This window comes from Ruditapes philippinarum, unplaced genomic scaffold (genome assembly GCF_026571515.1).
Source record: "Ruditapes philippinarum isolate M1 unplaced genomic scaffold, ASM2657151v2 ctg3716_1_1_1_1, whole genome shotgun sequence".
NCBI classification, from domain to species: Eukaryota; Metazoa; Mollusca; class Bivalvia; order Venerida; family Veneridae; genus Ruditapes; species Ruditapes philippinarum.
In genome coordinates this window covers 80,929-108,317 of record NW_026862329.1, presented here as the reverse complement: position 1 = coordinate 108,317, position 27,389 = coordinate 80,929, and the positions used below count along the sequence as shown (strand labels likewise).

At 32.4% G+C, this 27,389-nt stretch overlaps 1 protein-coding gene across 1 annotated transcript; it reads right to left on the bottom strand.

Moving 5' to 3' along the window:
• Window positions 1-956: 956 nt before the first annotated feature.
• Window positions 957-26,243, bottom strand: LOC132718666 (tetraspanin-18-like). The gene is made up of 10 exons (XM_060702381.1): window positions 26,094-26,243; window positions 12,383-12,467; window positions 11,554-11,662; window positions 10,651-10,763; window positions 10,034-10,108; window positions 9,671-9,781; window positions 6,912-7,014; window positions 5,415-5,506; window positions 2,982-3,065; window positions 957-2,363 (listed from the first exon to the last, which is right to left on the bottom strand). The coding sequence occupies exons 2-10, from the start codon at window positions 12,449-12,451 to the stop codon at window positions 2,304-2,306; spliced, it is 816 nt and encodes a 271-aa protein (XP_060558364.1). The 5' UTR covers window positions 12,452-12,467; window positions 26,094-26,243; the 3' UTR covers window positions 957-2,303.
• Between the last annotated feature and the right edge of the window lie 1,146 nt (window positions 26,244-27,389).

Genomic DNA, 27,389 nt, shown 5'->3' with positions numbered 1-27,389 from the left:
TTACTATGAAAATGACCTGCACCGTTCGGTTATCGAATACGGGTAGCCTGATTCACAGGCCAACACTCTACCCGACGCTCACACGAAGACCCTGTTTCCTCATATGTCATAAATACTGGTTAGGTCCAGGAAGAGTCCTCCACAGTGGTTCCAAAAGTTTTAAATGATAAAAACCTAACGATTTTTTTTAAAGAATTTGTGACTGTTTATTGCTGATATTTAGTGTTTCAATATCAAACCACTTACTGCACTGACAAGCAGTCCTTTGTAATAGTTTCGTAATAAAGCAAACGTCTTCAGAAATGCCTCTTTATGTAGGTAATAAAAGAATATCATAGTTACCGCTAAAGTATAAAGGTATTCAATAGAACCTTTTCCACCAGTATCGGTCGGGTCAGGCCAGTCTCTAGTAAGGCCAAAAACTGTTTGCTGTTTTAGATTTTTTTTCATATTGAAATCCCTTTTGAAATGGACTGTTCAAAACTCAAAGCTGGACAAATCCATTTCACTAAAGCAGCAGTATATGAAGGTATTCTAGTAATACCAAAATTATTCGTGGGGAACTTATTTTCGTGGTTATCGTGAATAAGTCAATTCACGAATTTATGATCCAACGGAAGGTAGTCATATAAACACAGGAGATAGGTTGAAAAATATACATGTATATAAATAGTTGGCTATGGTGAATTCACTAAATTTCGTGGGCATGAAATTTTGTGGATTTGTCACAAAGAACATGTTCGTTGGTTCTTAAATTCGTAGACGGTTTATTTTTTCAAAAAGTAAAATGTAAATAATTTGATGTAAAAAAACTTACAGAAGACGTATTAGATGTCGTTGGATCTTAAATTCGTAAATTGACCTATTCACGATAACAACGAAATTTAGTTCCCCACGAATAAAGTTGCAGAATTTAATAACAAAAAGACGTCGATTGCAATAAAACAAAACACTAATCGCATTGTCTGATATGTACTATTAATCTTTTATTAAGAATAAATGCTATACATTTTTTTATCTTAGCAAATACATAACAATAATATTACAATGAAATTGTCGTTAATGACGTTTAGAAAATATGCTTAATAGAGATCTAGCATCTATGTATGTGTAACAAGTAATAAAAAGTATAAAAGTGTAAAAAGTTCCCTGGATATGAAAGAAAAATTGGTAGCAAAAATCGAGGGTCTTCAAAAATAAAGTTGAAGCAAATGTACAACAAGATATGTATGTGAAATAACTCTTATCGGTCTATTTTGCATTTTGGAACATATCGCCGATTACTCAAGTTTGGTGGAAATGGCTGATAAGTTTAGGCTCAAATGAAAGAATAAGTACGTATCAACTATGAAAACAGTATTTTAATATCTATATTAATCCGAACAAATCTAATATTGGAAAGAAGAAAAATATTGATTTACATATTAGATAGGAACAAAAACATGAATTATAACCATTATTTTCAAAATATTACATGCTTATTCCGTTTTTAATATAGTAAGTGATGTACTGTTTCATTTGTTTTATAGTTGTTTTGATAACGGTTGCTAATAACTGCATTTTTGGAGTCCACCACCCTTCCCCCCCCCCCCAAGTTCAGTGATATACTCATGTGTTTCACTGCCACATGCGCGCGCATTAATTTGCATTATTCATCGGTTCCATACAAAGAACTTCATTGCCCTTAGGCTAGGTACACATATAAGCCTACAGCGTAATAAAGCAGTATGCATGGTCCTTGTAGTAAAACACACGTGTTACAGCAGAAATTGTCACCATGGTAATTATCACCATGGAAATTATCACCATAGATATTATACATATAGAAATTATCACCATGGAGATTATCTCCATAGAAATTACAATTATCAGTAACGAAATAGAGAGAGAGAGAACGTTTCCATATACTAAAGGATTGGCCATGAAACAATTGGCCATCGTGCGCAATATAGCGTGTTTTATATTCATGAAATATAACAAAACATATAATATATCTTTAACATAAAAAAGTATAATTCAATTAAAATCTATGAAAATGACGTCATTGCTTGTGATGATCACTTTACATTAGCAAAACTGTTCTTAAAGGCAATGACATGTATTGTTCTTTTTTTATTGATAGTGTTCAACTTTTTTCTTTTTTGTTTACAATCTACCTACGAAAAATTAGTGACAACTGATCTAGTTATTTTCTTACTGCATTCAAGTTTTTGTTTTTGTTGTTTTTTTTCTATCATTTTATCTTATAAATGCCGGCTGTAAAAATTATGATGATTCCTTTTTTTCCTCCGGTGAGTTTTTGTTTATGAGTCATACTTTCTTAACTCACTGATGATGCAACAGGTAAAAATCACGCAGACGACCTGGAAAAAAAATATTGATTTATTTGGATATATGCTTTAAAGTTATTGGTCAGTCTTTAGAAAGGTCATTATATATTGAAAGGCGTTTGGAAATTGCTTGTAAGTTACAACTCATGAAAGTCAGTCTTCAGAAAGGTGATTGCATTTTTGGGGACAGGATGAGGGTTGGGAATGAAAATATTACTTGCAGAACATGTGCACAACGATCTTCGTTAAATTTTTTTTAACATTTACGTTTTTTCCCGTATCAGTTTCCTCGTCCCACAATGGCCAAATTTACTATATTAAACCACGGATTTATATTATTTTAGTTAATTAAGATCCGTGGTTTAACTCAAAAGATTCTAGATAAATGTTTAGATATTTACGTGAACACTTCACGAAATAAAAATCCAAAGATTTTTGCTTTTATTTTAAACAAAACCGTACTGTCAATTTCCTTTGTTAAATGAACGAATATCAATAAAAAATATATATCATAATTGTAGGCTCCTTTTTCATGTGAAGCCATAAAGATATGACATTAAAAATAATATTGATTACATCTGACTTTAAACATACAAAATAAAATTATATAAAAATGCACAATATATATAATTGTATATAATAAAAGGTTACCTCAAGGGCGACAATCCCGGCGGCAATTCCAATTACGATGGCAATTCTGTCCTTCAAATAACTTTCAATCGAATCCCAACATGGCTGGAAACAAAATGAGATAGTCATAGAATCAGTTTAATGAAAACTTCTTACAAATCATGTCATTCGTTTCTATTTTAATTAGTAAACAAGAACTGTCGGAGGACAGTAACGCTCGACTATTCGAAAATTTGTCACAAGGGTGTTTCATTGAGTATAATAATGCTTACCTATATGAATACATAAAATTGTCCGAAAAGGTACAAACTCTTCAAGTTTCAATACATTCCCTTCAGTAGTTATGGAGAGACAAGCTTACATGCAAAAACTTAATCAAGAATTCATGTGTCGAAAAAGGGGCATAATTATGCAAAAAAGCAAATCAGAGTTATGGGACTTGTACCAATCATCTTAGATAATCACAGAGACCAAGTGTGTGAAGTTTCAATCCATTCCCTTCAGTAGTATGGAGATACCAGCTTACATGCAAAAACTTAACCAAGAATTTCTAAGTCGAAAAAGGGGCATAATTATGTTAAACAGCAAATCAGAGTTATGTGACTTGTGCCAATCATTTTAGAAAATCACAGAGAACAAGTGTGTGAAGTTTCAATCCATTCCCTTCAGTAGTTATGGAGATACCAGCTTACATGCAAAAACTTAACCAAGAATTTCTAAGTCGAAAAAGGGGCATAATTATGTAAAAAAGCAAAATCAGAGTTATGGGACTTGTGGCAATTATCTTAGATAATCACAGAGAACAAGTGTGTGAAGTTTCAATCCATTCCCTTCAGAAGTTATGGAGATACCAGCTTACACGCAAAAACTTTACCAAGAATTTCTAAGTCGAAAAAGGGGCATAATTATGTAAAAAAGCAAATCAGAGTTATGGGACTTGTGCCAATCATCTTAGATAATCACAGAGAACAAGTGTGTGAAGTTTAAATCCATTCCCTTCAGTAGTTATGGAGATAACAGCTTACATACAAAAACTTAACCAAGAATTTCTAAGTCGAAAAAGGGGCATAATTATGAAAAAAAGCAAATCAGAGTTATGGGACTTGTGCCAATCATCTTAGATAATCACAGAGAACAAGTGTGTGAAGTTTCAATCCATTCCCTTCAGTAGTATGGAGATACCAGTTTACATACAAAAACTTAACCAAGAATTTCTAAGTCGAAAAAGGGGCATAATTATAAAAAAAGCAAATCAGAGTTATGGGACTTGTGCCAATCATCTTAGATAATCACAGAGAACAAGTGTGTGAAGTTTCAATCCATTCCCTTCAGTAGTTATGGAGATACCAGCTTACATACAAAAACTTAACCAAGAATTTCTAAGTCGAAAAAGGGGCATAATTATGAAAAAAAGCAAATCAGAGTTATGGGACTTGTGCCAATCATCTTAGATAATCACAGAGAACAAGTGTGTGAAGTTTCAATCCATTCCCTTCAGTAGTTATGGAGATACCAGCTTACATACAAAAACTTAACCACAGGGACGCCGACGCCGACGCCGACAAATGGGTGACTGCATTAGCTCGATTATTCTGCGAATAGTCGAGCTAAAAAGTGAATAATGCAGCATTTTGTTGCAGTGTCCATTGATTGAATCAAAAAGAATTTTAAAATAACGGAATCCCCAAATAACGCCCAAAAACGACAAAATTGAAAATGTTGCAGACTAGGTTTGGTTGAGCCTGTTCATGGACGATAGTGGAAAGTGTCTGTTACTGTCCACGCACCATAGCACTGGCTTAAGCAGGATATAAAATAATTCAAAGCTCCTTTTGCAATCTTTGATGATTGATGCAAAAGTCATTGGACTGTTTTGAAGGTTCGTCCATATTTACAAACATCCGATCAGAGACCGCTAAGTTGTCGAATGTGATAAACTATAGCCTTTTATGCAACCATAGAGATATTAAGAATACTCAAACTGATCATATGTTCGGATGTGGTAAGAAGTCCGTATACAATAACTTGGACAAATGATTCCGACAAACCTTCGAGAGGAACAAGAATTGATAATATATATGTTGAACAGGCTGACCACCGTTTAAATTTTCGAAGCCTAAAATCGTATAAATTTAGGTACTGATTTTAATCTGATTATATGTTGAAAAGTTCACTCAAACATAAGTAGAATTTCGAAGACCTGAGGAATCAATTCCCGATTTCATTTTCATGAATTCCCGGTTTCAACTTCACGAATTCACGATTTCAAATTCAAGAATTTAAGATGGAGATCATGAAGCTGAAATCGTGAATTCCATATGATGAAAACATCAATTCACGAAGTTAAAATTGTGAACTCACGAAGATAAAATTTGGGGATTGGTGAAGTTGAAATTAATGTCCCTACCGGCCAATTGTAGGAGAACCTTTTAGTTTTACAGATTGTGAACTTACCTCATTGATATTAGAATTAGTTCCAGTCGGACTGGTTGGGCAATTTTCGTCTTCCAGGACAGCTTTTTGATCTTTCAAGTACTCATCTTTATCTGTTGGTATGATAAAAAAATATAGTAAAGTGTATTAATTACTGCATAATCATCGTTATTATATTATTATGTCACATAGGGCCTATAAACAGCTTTTAAATGACTTTCTCCGATTGGTTGAGATGAAATTTTAAAAAATAGTGAATATCAGGGTATATTCACTGTTTTTTCTTTCTTAAATAGATTTTCTGGAAAGCTCACAAAAGACGCATGCAATGACGTGACGTCACGCCAAGTTTGTTGTTATTTATCTGAGAAAACGTTGGGCAACTCGCAAATAAACGTCAAATTAGACTTTTTTCGTTACCGTCTTTCTATTTTCAAGAATAGTTCGAATGTAGCGTGCCATTGCGCTCATTAAAATGTCGGAGCCAAATAATTGAATACGAAGACAAGCTTAAAAATGACGATTATAATTATAATCTTACACAGGCTGCCGGTAAAGACCAGAATATGTAGCTCGATGGTAACTGTTTACAGCGGTAACGTGGCTCTGCCGTGTTTCCGCTAAAAAGTTGCCCGAGAGCTAGATATTCCCGTCTGTACCAAGAGCCGGTGTTTGATTCTTTTTGTTGCATATCCAATGTAAATTATTTTCGGAACAGATATTATGACTGATATTCTCATTACGCACTTTTTTCTTATAGTAGCGTATGAACATACAACTTCATTCATAACGGAAAAATTACGTCATCCTAAGAACGCGATTCATTCATAAAAGGCCACGTCAATGAGGTCATTTAAAGCACGCGACATGTCTTACATGGGGGGTGTATAGCACCGGTGTAAACGGTAAATAATCCTGTCTGAGATGCAAGAATCTATCATATTCAATATCAGATTTGATACCCCATATAAAAGCGATTTATAGACTATATAATAAAACAGATATGTACTTTTTAGCTTGTGAATATGATGTGATATTTCCTGAAAAAAAATTAATATAGACCGAGGCGATATTTGTATATTATTCGTAGGCACTTTTTTCGTGGTTTTCGTGGATATGTCAATCAATGAATTAAAGATTCAACGAAATCTTATTTCGTCTACTATATACAATTGTTATAACAATACTATTTGCATTGTACTTTTTGCACAAACAGACAATCTGCGCAAAAACATTTTTTTGACTAAACCACGAAATTTCATGCCCACAAATTCATTAATTTAAGTGAATTCACGTTTCAATTTTCATTTAAGTTACAATGGAGTAAACTGCAAGACATACGCTTATTTCATTTTGATACGTCAAGACTGGGGTCACAGACAGTCACGAAGTTTTACGACGAAAATTTACGACGGCTTTATGGATAAAGTCCCGTAAACATCATGATACTGTATTCTACTTTTTTATTTATTTGAAATCAGTAACGTTAAGCGATAATAATAAAAATGTTTTCCAAACCTTTAAGTTTACAGCAAGTTTTAGGAATTATCACATTTGCTGAGTGGTTCCATTTTGTAGCACCTTCAAACTCCTTGTAGCTGTCAATGCCACAACATTGGAACTGAAACAAGTTACTTCATGGTTAATCTGTAAAACAAGATCTGCCGGAGGACAGTATTGGCTCGACTATTCGAAAAAGTTGTCACAAGGGTGTTTTATTAAGTATAATAATGCTAATTACCTATGAATAAATAACATTGACCGAAAGGATACAAAGGCTTGTTATTAAGATGTTTTATCAAGTAAATCACTGCTTAATTATCATGAATGCATGAAAGTGTCTCAAAAAAGGCAAAAACCCTTCAGTAGTTATGGAGATAACAGCTTACAAGCAAAACTTTACCATGAATTTCTAAGTTGAAAAAGGGGAGAAAAATCAGCCTAAATGCAAGGTAGAATTATGGATCTTGGTCAGTGACCTACAATTATGACCCTAAATGCATATGTGAAGTTTTAAATAAATATCTTTAATAGTTATTGAGATATGTAAAACTTGCATGTAAACATTCACCAAAAGACTAAGTAGAAAAGGGGAGATGAATCAGCCTAACTGTAAGATAGAGTTATGGAACTTGGTCAGTGACATACAATTATGACCCTCCAATTATGACCCTAAGCACATGTGTAAAGTTTTAAGTAAATATCTTTGATGACCTTTAACCTTTAACCAAAATTTCTAAGTTTCAAAGGGGCAAATAATTCTGCAAATATTGCAGGCAGAGTTATGCAATTTTGCAAACTGATGTACATTGTTAATATAAAAAAGTATTGTAAATTTCAATTGAATTGAATATCTCAAGCAATAATTAAGATATTTGACTTTACAAAAAAACTTTAACCAAAATTTCTTAGTTAAAAAGGGGCATAATTATGTTTATATTGTAGGAAGAGTTATCCAACTTGTCAATCTGATGTACCTTGTTACTTTAAAAAAAAGTATTGTAAATTTCAATTGAATATCTCAAGCAATAATTGAGATATTTGACTTTACAAAAGAAATAAACCAACGCAGACGCCGACGCCGGGGCGACTACAATAGCTCTCATATTCTTCGAATAGTCGAGCTAAAAACAACGTTTATGATTAAAGATAAATATAAATACACGTTAACATGTATGGCATATACTGACTCCATTGTGTATAATGTACACACATCTTTTGAGTTGTTTCATAAAAGCGAAACATGACATTGTGGTATCTAGTGTTACGTTTGCTACAATTGGTTTCTCCTTGGAAGCGTATTAAAAGTTTTTGGGTAATCATTCGATTATATCATAATCTATTCTCAGACAAAAAAGACGTCTGGCTCTGTCGAACATAATCAATCAAAGTTGTGTGTTTGTGTAAACTCGACTGATTATGAAACAAATTAACAAGGAGGAACATATACCGTGGTAATAGTAAAACATAAAAAAAATTATCTTTGCCATTTGGAACAAGATATGTTTGTAAAACATGTATGCCCCTTATCGGCAGCTAATTAGTCATGTTATCAGGTTATTATGCATGACTTCTGACCCAGTGAACAAACAATAATTAAGGGTTATCTAGTATCTACTGGTCATGACTAGTCACAAAGTAATAATTAGTGTGACCCATAGGTTGTGTGCAGCAATTTAAGTTATTACAAATCTTACCAAATAATATACCATTAATATTATGAAATTATGAGGCCTCATTAATGACAGCCAATTTGTTATATTACATAAGACCTTCAAATGTATATACCAAAATTATTTTAAGTAAAATATAACAATATCAACCAAGGCAACTGGAGTTGTTGAGTTATTGGTCAGAAACCGTCATTTAGTACAAGTTCAATGTGACATTGACCCTTTCCCCGAAAATCAATAGGGGTCATCTACTGGTCATTACCAATCATCATACCAAGTTTGAAGTTCCTAGGCCTAAGCGATTTTAACAATTGATCAGAAACCGCTTTTACCTACAAGGTCAATGTGACCTAGACCTTAAACACCAAAATCAATAGGGGTCATCTGCTGGTATTGACGAATCACCGTACCAAGTTTTAAGTTCTTAGGCCTAAGCGTTCTTTAATTATTGATCGGAAACCGTTTTTACCTACAAGGTCAATGTGACCTTGACCTTTGACCCCAAAATCAATAGGGGTCATCTGCTGGTCATGACCAATAATCATACCAAGTTTGAAGTTCCTAGGCCTAAGTGTTCTTTAGTTTTTGATCAGAAACCGTTTTTACCTACAAGGTCAATGTGAATTTGACCTTTGACCCCTTGACCCCAAAATTATTAGGGGTCATCTGCTGGTCATGAACAATCACCATACCAAGTTTGAAATTCCTAGGCCTAAGCGTTCTTCAGCTATTGATCGGAAACCGATTTACCTACAAGGTCAATGTGACCTTGACCTTTGACCCCAAAATTAATAGGGGTCATCTGCTGGTCATGACCAATCACCATACCAAGTTTGAAGTTCCTAAGCCTAAGGGTTCTTTACTTATCACTCGGAAACCATTTGGTCTATGGACCGACGGCCCAACGGACCGACAAATGCAAAGCAATATACCCCCTCTTCTTTGAAGTGGGGTCATAATAAAGAACTGTGCGCTTCAACACAACAGTATAAAACACCAAATTTTGAAATATTTCTTGAATGAAATGTATGAAAACCATCGAATAATTCAGACATAAAAACATGTAGACCAAAAACTGAAAAAAAAATAAATATATGTACTTACATATACTTGTGCGTAGTCAAGACCCAAAGAGAATTCTTCCTTTGTGTCGATTTTTCCTTCATACGTGGTGTTAATGTTTTTCTTTAAGAAATCTTTCAGCTCGTCTTGAACCTTAAATGTTTTAAAAACAAATGCCGATATAGAACTTTTTTCATTTTTCAAATTATGTGAAATAGATAAGGACTTAGTTCCGCTTGAATATTTTTGATCAAGGTAAAAGAAGCAAGAATTGCTCTATTTCATTCGCCAGAAAAATGATTCGGTCATAATCTCCATCGTAAAAGTGGAATATATTAATATGTTATATTATCAAACTGTAAATATATCTGTTTCAAATTTTTATTCTAAATCAACAACACTTACCTTTCCTTGGAATACAGCAGCGATTATAATGGCGGCCAACTCCACAATAAGTATTATTATCAAAAAGAATGCGTACTGAAAAAAAAAGTAGTTCGGACATTATTCATGTGTCATTACAATTAGACCGGCAAAAGTAGTTCTTTCTCATAGCTAGGTTTGCTCATTGCAATAAATTTCTGGTATATGGGAGAAAACAATATTTATTAATGACAATGAAAATATCGTAATTGTCTCTCTTTTCCCAGTGATATAAACATTATATTTAGATCTAACTTAAGTAATTGTTTCAGTCAAGAAATCTTAAGTCAAGTTTTAGTTTATTTTAGTATTGAAACACTCTCGCATCTGTTATTGGAACCAACCAGTACTAAGCTTCTTGCTCAAGGAAATAACGGCTTGTCCCTGACAGGGTTCAGCAATCCTTGGATAACTAGTCCGGCGCGTTAACAATTCCGCTACGCCGCCACTAGTCTAGTTTTATGGACGTTAAGCTGTTGCAACTTTTCATATTAACACTTATTTGTTATTCATAAAATACGGAAATTGACGAAATCTACCGAAAATCAACGAATGTGATGAAGACAATATCTACGAAATATAATTCTGATAAAACTCACCAGGCCCAGTAAGCACTTATTTTGTTTCATGGCACCACAACATCCGAGGAATCCGATCAGCAATATTGCTCCGCCTCCTACCAGCAGAACAATGGCGGCTGATTCCAGCAATCCTGGGGAAAACGAAAACAGATATACTACTAATGCAAATCTCATACAAGAACAGTAGAATACTTACAACGAATGGAGAAAATGACTATTTGAAGACAAAAGGTTTTAATTTTTTTTTCATTGTAGCCACTATCAGCTTGTCTTCCAAGTTCACTACTTATATACAAATCGTAATGTGTTCCTGTTTTCAAGGGAAACTTAATATATGTATTAGTTTAGTGTCTGAAATCAATTTAACCGTTGTGCCCTTTCACAACACCATCGTATCCTTTTCTTTAAAAAAATATTTTCTTCTTCTGTCTTCATTAATACCAAATAATAGATTATTCCGTTTTGTATTTGCATATTAGAGGTAACTAGTCAAGTTAACAAAAATCTTTATTACATTTCACACATATAAACAAACAAAACATTAGTTTACGGTGGCACAGAGATGACATGTGTGTGTTATTTAGTTAAGTGGTGCGCACGAGATACTATGTGGTGCGCCCGAATTAGTAAGTGGTGCGCACGAGTTACTGTGTGGTGACTGGTTAATTATGTTGTGCGCATGACTTAGTAACTCTATAATATCTCGTAAGCACCACATAATTTATGGTGCGCACGGCTTGTTATCTCGTCCACATGACTTAGTAACTCGTGCGAACGACTTAGTAACTCTTGCGCACGAGATAAATAAGAAAACGCACACATATATATGCATGTCACGTCTGTGCCACCGAGATAATCAATATGCACTATACCCTAAATCAAAAATATTAACCTCACAGAATCTATAAAAAATGTACCAACCAGTGACATTAAAATCCGAATCATCAGCACCAACCTTGGTGAGAACGTTCATCTTGTTTTTGTCTACAAGTGCCCATATTCCTAAACCGAAAGCTGCCGCTCCAAGAATCTGGATGAAACAGAAAACATGTTACTACATAAAACGCGTCTACTAAGATAAATTTTATAATACACACTACTTGATTACATATCCACGAAAAGACATTAAAACCAAACCAACATTAGATTGCGTAATGACATTCAAACAATAAGCCAAAATGGCCGCCGCGCATGTGCAGTAAGTAACGTTAGATACTTGCCAACTTCCCAAATACGCAAAGCATTAAATACGCATTATGCCTAAGAAATAAATTTTTTGCAATCTTTAGAAAGGGTAACGTTAAAAGAAAAGCATTTCTGGGGCAATTTGGGCCTTTAAAATTTCAAGTTTTCTATTGAATACTATATACTTAAACAATAGAATAAAGTTTCCCAATCTGATGTCACCTCATGTATAAATGTAAATAAAAACGTTAATGGAAGAGAGTAGATTAATCAGTTTTGTTCGTGCTTGAAAAACAGACATTTGCTCTCTTTTTTCTCTTTGTGAAAAACAAATTCCGAAACTAACGTTAGAATTCCTGTATTACTTATTTGATCTCTTTGTAAAATAAATTTCCAAAAGTTTCGTAACGAAACTTTGTTACATTCGAGTCATCAATTACTTCATTTTCTCAAACGTTTATTGTTCTGTTTGTACGGTTTTTGGTACGGGTTTTGTACGGTCAAGGAAGAACATGCAAAGCGATGTTTGTAAAATGTAGAAAAAATAGCATATTCATTAACTTACAAAGAAAAGGAAGTTGATGACGAACAGAATGTATTTCATACACGACTTTCCGCAGCCTAGATCCGCCATTGTGACTCTTTATGTTCTGAAATAAAAGAAATATCAGTAAGATTATTAAAGGCCCATTTAAAATTATTAAAGGCCCATTAAATGGACTCCACTGGGATTTAAAAGCCTAAAAATATAACATTTGAATATCAAACATAAAAGTGCTAGGGCATTTTAATGAGAGATATATGCAAAGATAGTTAAGAAATATACTTGGAAATAAATTTAAAATCTTATTTAAATGCTTTTCTTAGCCAGATTTGAGTGAAACCGTTTAAACGATTTTCATTTTGGGTCATTTTTTTACAATTTGAATAATTATTCTGAACTAAACGAAGTGCGCGTATAATCTGAAATTTTGCACAAAGATAAGTTTTTTTTAACCTACATCAAAATATACATTAATCTGGAAAAAATATTTTCAGTCCCATCATCTCAAAATAACTCATAATAAATTTTATTTACTACATAGTTACTATCTTTTGCTTCTTAAATTGTATTTTTGGCAATAAGTATAGCAATTTTCATTGTGAGATAGTATTTTGTGCGTGTCAAAATTACATATGTATCTTTTTAAAGTTAAGCACTATTTACTTCAGGTGATAAGCATCTCACATATTCTGAATCATTTAATTTCAACATGGTAAAACACATATTTCACCCCTTCTATAGAATGAAAAAAAAACATATTCATTTGAGGAGTAATTAATTTACCTTTAACCCTTAACATGCTGAATATTTTAAATGGACTTGTCCCATTTCCTTTTTTGGGACTGTCCATTATCAATTTTAGGGATATCAATTTGAATATGTAAAGTTTGTAAGCCAACAATATAGAGCCTGGTCAGACTGCATGGACGTGCAGGCTGGCCTGGCTCAATACTGGTGGCAAAGGCTTAAGGCTTTCGGTTCCAGCATTTTAAGGGTTAAGACATGTCATGGGGTTTCATTAGATTGATTTATGGAGAAAAAATGATTTGAACGAAATTCCTTTCTAGATAATAGTCATTTGTACTCTTCTTGTTTTCAATAATATAGATTTTCTTTCTTAAAATCATGGCACGCATAGTTTGATGCCATTTGTGTGTAAACATTTACTTTCAAAATTGTAGCAATTTTTAGTATATACAAAAATATTTATTTTATCGGCTTATATTACAGATGCAGCCAACTAGCAACCATAATAAATCAATTAATCAATCATTCATAGATAAATCAATCAATCAATCAATCAACCAACCAACCAAACCAACAAACAGCCAAACCAACCAACCAACCAGCCAATGAACATATATTTTTCGGAATAGTCCTCTTCGTAAAGACATTAATGTCACGGTTCAGAACTGTTCATTATTTAGGGGAGAATATGTGTAAGCAGCAGGATAGCTCAGTCAGTAGACCCGCGGTACGGTATTCCGAGGGTCCCGGGTTCGAGTCCCGGTCAGGCTGAACATAGTTCTCACCCTGTGACATTTGACACCCAACGTTGGGCTATATACTATAAATTAACCAACGTCATTCTTTTTTCTATTTATAACCAGTCCTGTAGACAACTAAATACATGTATGTAAAAATATCGTTTTGATGAGAAAAAAATTTAGCACTCAGGTCTTTGGCATTTGTGGTCAATTCCTACGCATCAAAACTCCAAACCGGTGTTTAATAACCGGTAAACACAGCCAGACCGATATTATTTCTTAACGCAAACTGAAGTTTCCCACTCAAGAGCTGATAACTGGGGGGGGGGGACATTAATAATTTGTTAAATAGAATGATTTCTTCGAAGCTTCCGGTATTTCACGTGCGTACTCGTTCAATGGAAATAGAAATATTGGTTTGCAAAGTCAAACTTTCACGTCTTAAAAACGGACAGACGGATACCTGTATCCCTTTCACCAAATACCACTTACCAAGGAAATCAAAACTTTAAACAAGACCAGTCCTATACTTGTTATGATAAATACTTTTATTGGGGTAAAAATATAGTAAAATCATGCATAAATATGTCAAAGGTTTTTTTATCATCATTTATATAAAAAAATACGTTCAGTCAATTAATGTCATAAATATAATGTATTTTTGTAATGAGCCATAACACTGTTATTACACTGTTACAAATCAAACGCATATCTTAACCAGTGTGGTATGAGACATTCCAGTTGAGATTTGATATCAAGGCGTGTTACGTGTCTTAAATCGACAAAAAAACACCGACAAAGTATGTATATAATATGAAGGTGTGTATTTGGCAAAGCTTTAGCCGTCTTAGTCTTGAAAAAACGAACTGTGTGTCACATTACAAAAAAAAAAAAAAAAAAAAAACTGACCAAGTTGAAAAGTCGTAATTAAAGTCTGATAGTTGCCTCGACAAATGACGTCAGATCACGTACATTTTACTCGGGTGTTTACGGCAGTTCATTCTACTAAGCGGACGGCTTTTATCCTTTTGATTTCATATCAAATTCGTACACACTTAAGTTAACGACCTTGGGAAATAGATAATAAATAATGCAATTTAAGACTTCTTCCTATTCTATATCCTATATAGTAGGTCAGTCAACCGGGATAGCCACAAAATGATTGCTTGCTTTAAAGTACGTCAATTATATAATGTCCATACACTGGTGTTGAAGGAGAAATAGAGGATATTGATTGAGTGTATGTTCAATTCTGAATTTATTGAAAAAAATCACATTATGCGAGCCACTATTTTATCTAACGACTTCAATAAATTCAATAATGATTTTACAAGAATATAGGTATTCTACTTATCACATACCCAAAATAAAGATGTTTTAGGTGAAAAAGATAAAAATATTTATTTTCGCGCCCAAAGTGTTTTTTACAACGCTAACATTAAGTACGTCTTTTACACTGTGTTTGTATACCGCAAATGACGCCATGGGAAGAATTTCAAATTATAAATGTCAAAAAAAGAGAAAACTGTTTATAATAAACAGAAAATTAAAGTTTTTTTTCTATAAATACAGGATTTCTTTTCATCTTGTTGGATGAAAATTATCATATTTCAATTGTGGTAACCGCCATTCATGAAATATTTAATTTCATACCACGCGATGAAACAAAATCCTGTATTTATAGACAAAAAACACTTAAATATCCTCTATTTATCTAAAAATAATAGCTCAAACATGAAGTAAAATATTGTCATAATCTTTTGTTGTCAAGTATAAATGTACATCATACTGAATTATTTTTAAAGAAAGTTGGTTGTTGCGAAATTGTATGATTCATACATGTATAATGTCATATGACAAGTTGTTAATGTCTATTTCAACATCTGAACGAGGGCGGTGTTTACGGCATATATGAGTCTTATCAGTAGGTGTTTCACTATTTATCGCACACCCTGTAATCCTGAAAAAAATCCATATCGCCTCTCCTATCACGATGACCGTTGTAAATGGATTTTTCATATTATATTTATTTTTCCATATTGATTTCTGTACGAATATGAGACCATTCAAGTATAGCAACGCAAAAATTAGATAATTTGACGCGTCAGTGTCAATTAAGCTTGGAATGACTTAAATTAGAAAAACGCTACAACAAAATACAGTATAAAACGATTGTCTTAACGAAGCGGGAATAAGGAACTATTCAACAGAAATCTAATCAGCGCTGAAATTTTTTTAAGGTGGTTCTTATTTCCTAAGACAATACTTTCATTATCATGTTATATATTCCCCTAGATTTTGAAAAGTCTTCGCAAAGGGAAAGGACATGTTTGCGCCTGGTTATCGTTACTTGCTATAGACTACAATTGTTCTTTGGTGTATTGTAAGTATGAAATGGTAATTATCATAATTTTCACATTCTAACGTATGCAAGAGGACCATTTAATATATAGCCGCTATTTTATATGTTTAAGCAACTCTTTGTATGGGTAAGAGTTTGTATTAAGACGACCGTAGGGAGTCTTATCAAACTCTTACCCATATAACTGCAAATCGGCTCCTACAACTCGGTATCAGATAAAAATATAGGAAGTGTCACCTCTTTAATTTAGCATAACATCGTTTTTATCCCAGCAGTCACGTACAAACATGGGTGGGGTCCAATAACTTAATCTGGCATGTAAAACAAAGAGTTTTCAACAATACATAGGATTGTTAATGCAATTCATTCCTGTCGTATGAAACAAAATAATGTTTTGCTCACTTTTTTCTAGAAAATATAAACAGTCAGCAATTAATAATTGACATTTTTCTTAGAGTTAAAAGGATATCAAAAAGTTACTGTGTACTCATTATAACTGCAAATCGGCTCTTACTTGGCTTACCTCAACAGACGGTAGGATTTTGAAGTACAACACCAATTAAAACTAAGATGTACAGACAAATCTTAATGTGTGAAGGCTACTATTTCTTGATTTCGGAAACCTTATGTCTAGATGTAAGGGATAGGACATGTTCTATTTTGAAAATCTTGTCGTACCGATTTTTACAGGCCTCCCACAATGACAAGTAACAGATAATCAAATTATCTCCTGATAATGGGTGTAATGAATGAAATTCCATAACAATTAGGGCTAAAAGGTAAACATAGTAGTAAGATGGGGTAAAAATGATGTTGAAAAACTCTTAAGGAGACCCAAAGTTGTGTTATGTTCGAACCCCAAATTATTCCGAAAATGATTAATTCACGGTATTAAATTGTTCTCTAATTAGGGGAGGGGAGGTAGTTTGCAGGCGGCCAGATAGCTTAGTCAGCAGAGCCGCAGTACGGTATTTCGAGGGTCCCAGGTTTGAGTCTCAGCCAGGCTTCACATTGAAAAAAAAATAAAATATATATATATATATATATATATATATATATATATTTAAAATGGAGGTGTTTCAATCATTACTCATGGCGAAAAAGTATTTAGTGAGTAAAGTATGTAAAGGATCAATGTAAAGGAATCCTTTTTAGGGGAAACCTCAGATGATTCTTACAGTGTAGAATTACCGTCTGAATGCAAGTGTTGCATAGCTTTGAAAAGTGTACATCTTATCTCTAATTAGTGCTGTACTAAATCCTACCGTCTGTTGAGGCCTTACATATCTTTACCCCGTCCCAAAACGCTAGCATATACGTCTGCCTTTGTTATCTTCCCTAACCCACGCACTAAAGCTTTCCGGACCTCTCGTCCTTTGCAGCTGTCAACCATCTATCGCGCACCCCTTCCCCACACCGCATACTACACACCCACTTCTTCTATACCGATTTTCCCCCGCCCAAATTTTACTAGCTATTTTTACATCAACATAGCATTCCTTAGCTAATTTATCCCCCGTAAAAAAAGAAGATATTATGTCAACACACATAAACAGGCCACTCAAATCATTTCATCACTTGGTCCAGTTATTAATAGCGTAAATAATACACCACCTATAGGAGTATATCTGTCAAAAATATAATAAACGCGACATTCCATACATGAGTCAAGGTTTTGAAACTGTCACCGTACATTGCTTTCAGTAATGTGCCCAGTGATAAATATTCAGATTATAGAAAAAAAACAGTGTGCATTAACAAACATGATACATGTGTACGTTTTATCGCTATCTCAGAAACTTTTAGACCTATCATGTTTATGATAAACCATGTATATGTATTTATTTACGACCAAATAACCTGTCAAGAATATTTATAACCAGTTCATAATACAGCAAACTTATTTTTTTGCAGAAAAAAATTAGATTTCTTCATAAATTGTAAGCAGCCGTGTATAAAACTATATAAATATCATGATTATCCAATGAAATGTGGCGTTACAAACGTGCAGTAATATAAAAAAATTACATGCATGTATGTTACATCATTATCGTGCTAATCTCGCAGATCGACAGTATTTTACATTTCATGAGGTAACTGATTTTGGTGACTCACTGGGCTATATAGTACTTATCTGATTTAATTTATTAAGTCAGTATCACGGGTAGACAATCTTTGATGTCTTTGATATTTCATTATTCAATTTTCGTAACGTGATTGTTTTTCGTGACAGTATTACGTCACCAATCTCACGAGTTCGGAAACCATTGACATTTAATAACTTAACTGTTTGCGTGCCAAAATTTTGTGTTTTAATCCCACATTTCTGTAATGCGACAATCATTGAAACTTCACTCTTGTACTTCATTAGCGAGAATCAATTTTCGTGATATTTCGGATCACTTTTCGTGATATTTCGGATCTTTTTTCGTGATATTTCTGATCAGCTGTCGATATATGTTGAATGACTTTTCGTGATGCTTCAGGATCACTATTCGTGATATTTCTGATCATTTTTCGTGATGTGTCTGATCAGATTTTTGTGATTTCTCGATTCGAAAGTCTCACAGATCTGTAAATTTACAATCTTTAAACAGCCTTTACTATCTTTTTTATAGCGATCTTTCTATTGTTGTTTATGTTTTACCAATTTGTGTTCGATTTATACGTACAGAATTTATTTTAGTTCGATTGTGTATCGAGCTATAAGTTTATAGCCACACTTTCGAATCAGTTCCTGAAACCAACGTGTAAAGTTTCTGTATCTTCTCAAGGAAGATAATTAATGCCATGACAGAGTTATGACCATGCGTAGCGATATAAGATTACTAGTTGACGGGATGAAGCACTGGATGCAGCAATTTGTCATGATGAAAAAATCAAATGAAATGAGAAGATATGAAGATCAAGATAAGATTGGAGCAAATGATGATATATGAAGAAGAAGAAGAAGAAGATGAAGATGAAGAAGAAGAAGATGATGATGATGAAGATGAAGATGAAGAAGATGATGAAGATGAAGATGAAGAAGATGAAGATGAAGAAGAAGAAGAAAAGTTTGATATGTCCAAATTCTACACATAGAGTGCCTCGTTGTTTCAAGTACATGAAAATTTAATATAATAAAAAATTAACAATGTCTCTATAGTTATGAGCTAAAAAGTAAAATATTTCAGCTTATTCAACACGAAATATATAGATCCGCATATCGTATTTACATAAACTTTCTTCTTGAATCAGTTTAACAAAGAACTAGAGCTCGTTAAAGCAGGAATTTAAGATGTGTTAAAAAATAATATCCGGGTACAAACAATATATATCAGTAACGGTTATTATAATGTTGTTTGATTCAACAAGAGTTTTCAGAGGAGTCAGCATGCTCGACTGATTAAATATATACTGGATGCATTTATGAAGAAATAATTAAAAATATTAACAAATATTGAAATAAATTTTGTATCAATATCAAGAAAGAACTGAAATGTTCAAGTTCAAGCTCTTCCCACCACATTATTATATAACATGCATGTGACCATGCCAATGAAAGCGAAACAAAAATATCAACAGACTTTCTATGCAATAATGGAAAAGGAAAACAATTTAAAATCCGAAACAAAGAAAATAAAAGTAAAAATTAACGTTTCAAAATTCAAAATTCGACGCCGGGGTCAGTAGGACAATCCTTCATATTTATTTAGTCGAGCTAAAAATAAAAAGCATATGTTTCACGTGAATAAAAGCATGCGCATAAACTTTAGTCAGATTTCTAAGAAATACCGATATCGATAACAAATACATATATAACGAAACTAAACTGATTTTGCTTGTTTTAAAACTTATACTTATAACCATAATGTAAATTCACAGTAAAAATAGCATAGATCTATGCATAGGCACTGTGACATTACCTTAAATGCAATCATCCGCATTTCTGGTTAAATACGGGGTGTGGCAAAAATTCAGTTCACAAAATTCAAGTTTCAATATTGTAAGCACCTTACTGATTTGAAGATTTTTACATAAAACCAACATAAGCATAGTCGATTTATGTTTCGCATGAATTGATGCATGCGCACACCTTGAGTCAGATTTCTATGAAATATCAATTTAAAAAAGCAACAAAATTGAGCTGATTTTCCTTGTTTTAAAGCGTATATAATCATTATATAAAGTCACAGTCTATGAAAGCCACTGTGGCATTACCTAAATACAATCATGCCCACATATTGAGTCAGATTTCTATGAAATATCAATTAAAAAAATGACGAAACTGATTTTCCTTGTTTGAATTAGTATAAAATCATTATGTTTAAAGCGTATATAATCATTATGTAAATTCACAGTCTATGCATAGCCACTGTGGCATTACCTAAAATACAATCAACTAGATTTCTATGAAATATCAATTAAAAAACCTATGAAACTGAACTGATTTTCCTTGTTTTAAGGCGTATATAATCATTATGTAAATTCACAGTAAAAATAGCATAGATGTATGCATCGTTACCGTCATTACCGTGGTATTACCTAAAATACAATTATGCGCATTTCCGGTTAAATACGGGGTGTGTCAAAAATTCAGTTCACAAAATTCAAGTTTCAATACTGTAAAGACTTTACTAAGTAGAAGATTTTTTACATAAAAGCAACATAAGCATATCCAGAAATTCCATCCTTATTTCTAATTAAATTTTATTTGTATCTACTGGGCAATGCACGACATGCACGTGTCTACTGACAGCATGTACGTTATAGTATATTTTCTAAATGTTAGACACATGTATATAAACGCTACCAATATACACGTGACTACATTCGGAGCTACATCCGGGCACTTGCTGAATAATATAAACCCAAAATCATATGTATATTTATTCAAGAATATAAAATCAATATATGAAAAAGAATTATTCAACCATAGAGTACACAAAAATTTCAACATATATGAACATTTTTCCGAAGAATTCAACATAAAGGTCATATTAATTTTAAGCTTATGTACCAAAAATAATTTACTTTTATTTCTAAAAAGCTTTTTTATATTCTATTTACTGCTAAAGTTCTCAAAAAGTAACTCATATCCCAATTACCTTAACAATATTTTGCTTCTGTTGCTTTTTAGCAAGAAGTAATAAATAGCGATTAAATATTTTTTATTGAAGTTCAAAATACTATTTTGTTTACACTTTGCTTCTTTTATGATAAATTATTTCAAATTTAGCCCTACTTTCTTCAGGTAACAAGCATTTAACATGCTCTTAAACCATTATTTTAACTTTTTTAAACTCATTTCCGCTATTTAAAGAGAAGTCAAATGTATTTGTTTCTTAATCATAATATGCCTTTTATTATACTTTATAAAAATTATTGTTAATTTAAAATATTTTAAGTTAAATTCAACATCAGTGAATTGATAATTTTTGTGAAGACATCAAGTTATATTCAAAAAGAAATGAAAAAGTCCTGCTTAAAAACAAATTCGCATGAAATCTGGCATTAAATCAACTAGCATCCCACCATGCAATTAATGACTGATTTTGCAGTAAATGTATTTATCAACATATTTCTAAAGCGTGACTAACGCAGTAATGGCTATTTTTGCATATTCTGACCTATTTTTTGGTAATTTTCATAGATCTTATGTGCCGTTCGCAGTGTGTAAATTACTTCCTTCTTTTACCTGATATTTCACCTTTAAATACATTTTTAATTTTTTTATGAAAATTAGCAAGAATCTGGAGACATTTTGCGTGCACAAACGGACATCTTAACTTTAGTCAGATTGCACTTGTATTTTTATGCTATCAGGTTTATTAAGGAAGTTTAGAACACGAAACAATGTGCTTGGTTAGATTTATATAAATATAAAAAAGTCAAGTATTATTTACGTCAAGTATTATTTACAAACTATGTTTAAACTACATATAATAATTTTTAAGCCATACAATACACACAAAAAACCCGCCAACTTCCTGTTTGATAAAATGAAACCTCCCATGTCCTTATTGACTTTGGTCTTCATAGCCAATCTCCAAAACAGTTTTATCAAAGGTTCAAATGATAAAAGCATTGCTTACGTAATAATTTTTCCTTAAAGGATAAGTCATTGGTGAAGTATTTTACTATTTTTATAGAATAACACCTCATTTCTGAATAATGTTTGGCAAAAAGCACTTACATTTTTACAAAAGTGAGGTCATACGGCTCTAAGATAGTTTCGCTTTTCGTATTGCTGACATTTTTATGCTTATGTGCTGTTGGTTTTTCCTCCCTTTTTTGTTGTTGCTGCTGTTGGGTTTTCCTCCCTTTTTATTGTTGTTGTTTTTTTATAATTATTGTGCGGGGGCGGGGGGCGGGGTGCATACATAATCTTTAGACATTACACACCATGTGGCGGTCGAAATAAAACGCCCATATGCTTTATTTCAGTTTTGTTTCTCAATATGATTCAGTTTCATCTCCTCTTATGCTCTTTGATGTCATAATCAATGGTGCCGATTTGAATTAAATTTCGACCAAACAAGTAATTCATATATACATGTAAAATATCATTGAAGGATACCACGCCCATCGGATATGACCCAGTAACTTTATTTAAACGTCATTATTTACAAAAACTGGAAATACGCGGTTGACTGTTCCCATTCAAACGACCAAACATTCCTTTGATAAAGATAAAAATAGTATAATAGTATAAACTTTCAAATTCCATCCTCAAATATCATACCCGGGTTGCTAATGATCACGTGGTTATAATGGTACTTTAACTAACCATGAAATACATTTTAAAATGTTAAAGTATTCGCGTGACTATGTATACATCTCATTATTATCCTCTTGAATGCATTCTATTAATAGTGACAGGACAAATAAATTTGTTTTGAAATGTACAGACACACGTATAATTTATACATTGTACAATTTATTTGGGATACTGTTTTGTCACAGTTTACGCCTGAGCGAAAAACATTCTTAAACCACATAATGTATGATTGTTTAAAAAGATTTAAGATACTTTAAAATATTATCTTTCATCTGAAATCGACTAATTTGAGGATTAAGACGACAATTTAGTTTTAAAGTCAAGGTTGCAATGTTCTTAATTAACAATACGAAGTTAACTCTGTCGATCAAAGCAGTACACATCCAAATCCAAGCTGATTTTCATAAAAAGAATGAAATTGTATTAAAAAAATATTGTCAAGTGAACAAAAAAGCAGATATATTAACACATTGCTAACAGCATGTCCAATCCAAGTAAATTCCCAAATGAAGGTCAAAATATGCTAAAATAGCCATTACTGCGTGAGTCACGCAGTAGAAATATATGGTGATAATTATATACTACAAAATCAGTTATTCATTGCACATTACATGTAAACTATTACTTGAGTTGTGAATATTTTTACTTTTATTTTTAAAGCTTAGTTCATTTTTCTCAAAGTTGATTTTCTTGATTTCGGGATTTTTGGAGTTGGACTCTTTCTTGCCAAGGTCTTGATAACAGTCCAACTTTTTACCTCACTTACAAAAAAAAAACACTAAAAGATATATCAATGTGCAGTACAACAACTTAATTTATTTAACCTTACTAAAATAGCTAAGTTGACGTGACTTCAAGTGAAACATCCGACCGATGGGAAAGAGAGTACCGAAGGTGAGCCCATTTATATGTCAAATACAGTATACTACACAAAATTTTAAGAGATCTTAATCCATAATTGATTAAGAGGCAAATTTGCGTCAATATAACGCGCCACTGCTTTCTATTCACCTTGAATAAACAAGAGTTTACCTTTCCCCAGTATGAGAGCTTTCAATAACTTTAAAGAGGTACAGTTAAAAAAAAACAGAAATTTAATGTTTGTTTACACGCAGATGTACTTGTTTTAAAGCAGAACATTATGGTAAATAGGACTTGTTAGCAGAACACGGTTCTATTAACCGTATTTATACAATAATCTCTTGGGAATTTGTCATTTTGTCCTATTTTTTACCTGACTGAATGATGATATTATTAACAATATCGATCAGTTAGTTTGTTTACTTGCTGATTGTTAACATCGATCTGTCAAATGTACATTTCAAGTACATCCGTTTTAATATTGCTATCCGTCCGGGTCCTGTTATTTTTCTTATTTATTTTCCACTTATAAAGACCATTCGAACATTATAATCGCCCCCTTAGTGTAGAAACAAGTTAACTCTTATCAAATTTTAATAGGAGTTAAACCATTATTGTTCTAAGGTGACGATATGTGTTTTAACTTTATAACTTCAATTCAATACACAAAACAGCAACAATATCAACACAAATATATAATCAGCACATGGACAAAACAGTTTTACATATTTACGGTAGCAACTGCTCATTTCTCTGTCAGAAATGCTTTTTATTTTATTGATAAAAATATATTTTTGTATCTTGTTAGTTTCCAAAAATAGTACTTATTAGGCATATTCACGTACTCGCTTCTGCTATTTTTGCTCTGTTGGCAATTGGTATAGTTATATAGTGAATGGAAGTCAAAGTACTTCTTTGTTTACACTTTGCTGCTTTTACGACATATTACCGTACGTTCAGTGCTACTTTCTTCAGTTGCTGAAAATCTATCATGATTTTTAATTTGACTTTTCTAAAGAAATTAAAGATATGAATTTTTAGGGCATAATGTGCCCGTAAGTTAATTCGAGTAGCCGTTCTGTCGTTCGACAGCGACAGTGGTATGGGATTTGGCGAGGGGGCCTATAGTAATTCGAACTTAGTAAACTTAACCTCTTGGCCACAGCACCAGGTAAATTACGCATTTGTATACATGTATATTATATATCAACATGAGAATTATTTATTACTACTTTATTATTATCATTTTGTAAATAATTGTTGAAGGGGTGCTGATTTTCTTATGTCAAAATATATTTTATAAATGCATGTAGTTTTGAGTTTCACGTTCTGATTTACTTGAATGACACCGAACTACGATAATAAGTATATACGTATGTACATATACATTTTTTTCTAGTATACATGCAGAAGACGTCTACGTAAGTCAAAATTAAAACAACGATCCGAACATTCATTGAATTCTTTTTTTTTTCGATCGTTCAATTTGGTGAAAAAGAAACCCTATCAACAATTTCGTACAGCTTTTTATTCTTAAGTTTGCAATAACCATATACACACCAAATTAGATAGTAAACAGGTAACTGTATTTGTTTATAATACAACTTGCTGCCAAAAATGTGACTGATTTTTAATAAATATTTCTAACAGAACAAACTTCTGAACCCTTTAAGACAAATAACAAGACAAACTATAGCTTGTCACCCACACACGATCGAAGTTGTTCGATTATTTGCCAATGTATACCTATTTAAAAAATTTAACAGTTTAATATACGTAAAATATTAATCACCCAATTACAGTTATAATTAAAACGTGAATGTCTAACCAAATGAATTTAATTGAATTGAGTCGAAATTGCACACACTTTTCACGGGAATTTCATGAAATTAATTCGTTAAAAATTATCCATTTGTTGCAACCATGCATGTACAAATTTCTGTATTTCATTTTTATAAATAATTTGTATTGTCAACACAATCTTAAAATCTACATTCCTCCTGGCTAAAATATTTTTCATACTAAACTATATTTTTCATACTTAACTATGTAATTCATGCTAAATTATGCTTTTCATACTAGTAAAAATATGTTTTACGCAAATATGTTTATTTAAAACACATCTGATTAACCATTTTAAGTTTACTATATATATTTTGCGAACAAATAAAAACAGTTGGAACGAAAAAAGTTAATGAGTTACTAAAATAATATATATATTTATCCCTTGAGACCAATAGGGGAGAAAAATGTGCTTACCTTTTTCTAGTTAAGTTACTTAAATCCCGAAGAGCTCTATCAACAGTCAACGAAATATTTGTTTTACAATCTTGGCCAAATAGTCGGCTTTTATACAACGATTACTATCGCGGTCACGACTCAATGACTACTTTCAGATGACGCTTATAAATAATCACTGTGTTGAATACGCGTCGACACACATGTTTCATTCCGGTCACAGAAACCGTCAGAAAAAGGTATAACTCGTAACAATTCACTAATTAAAACTGTTTTAAAGGTTAAATGCTTTTTAAATGGTGCTATAAAAAAACCTTAAAAGACACATAGCTAAATTGTATGACATGACTGGATTGTCAATTAAAGCATCGATTAGATACTGAAAGATATTATTGTTTCTACAGTATATGTTTTACATATCTGCTGTATGGTTCCTGTTTCAGATTAAAAGAGGCATTGGTACGATTATTTGGACTCTAGAGCTTTTTACAATCCGATATTTCCATAGAAACGAAAGTAGCATTTCGCACATGCGCAGTCTGTGTTGGCAAAAAGGCAAAAACGGAAGAATACGTTTTATCAGTATATAATAACTTCATAAACAATTTGATGTAATCTAAATGATTAATCATTTGAGTTTAAATTAGTCAATATTGCATAATGATTACAAAATTCATATTTAGTGCAACGTATAAAACAAGCAATAAAGACCGTAAATATAGAAGTTGTCCTTCTTTGAAGAGACATCGATATCAGTGTGGTTATAATTTAATTTCTATATTGACAGAATGTTTTTGTTGTTGTTTTGTTTGTTTGTTGTTGGTTGTTTTTTTTCATAGGTATAAGAAATATTATGTCATTAATATGTTATACAAGCATTGCAAACATTTCTACATTTCTCAAAAACTTAGAAATGACAATATATGCCTTTTTGTTCTGTTTTACTTCGACAGAGTACCTTTAAAAATATATTTCTTGTTTGTAATTGTAAGATCACATTTTCGAAATTCTTTGTTCTTTTTCCATCAAGATCGAATGCTATAAAGCTTTATATAATGTAATAAAAGTCTCTGCTAATGGTCAGAATATGACCCAATAAGATCACCAATTAGTTACGCCAAAGTCTCCCACTGAAAGGAAAAATACTAACGAACAGAAAGGAAAAAAGCATTAAAAAAATAACAACAAAAACAACCTTCACCAATCACTTAACTGTTGGCACTGAAATTTCTTGGTATTTTTTTTTTATTCTTGGGTTATCGTACAATATAGATTGTTGACAAATCGCACAATTTTTATAGTCCATGTATACAAATA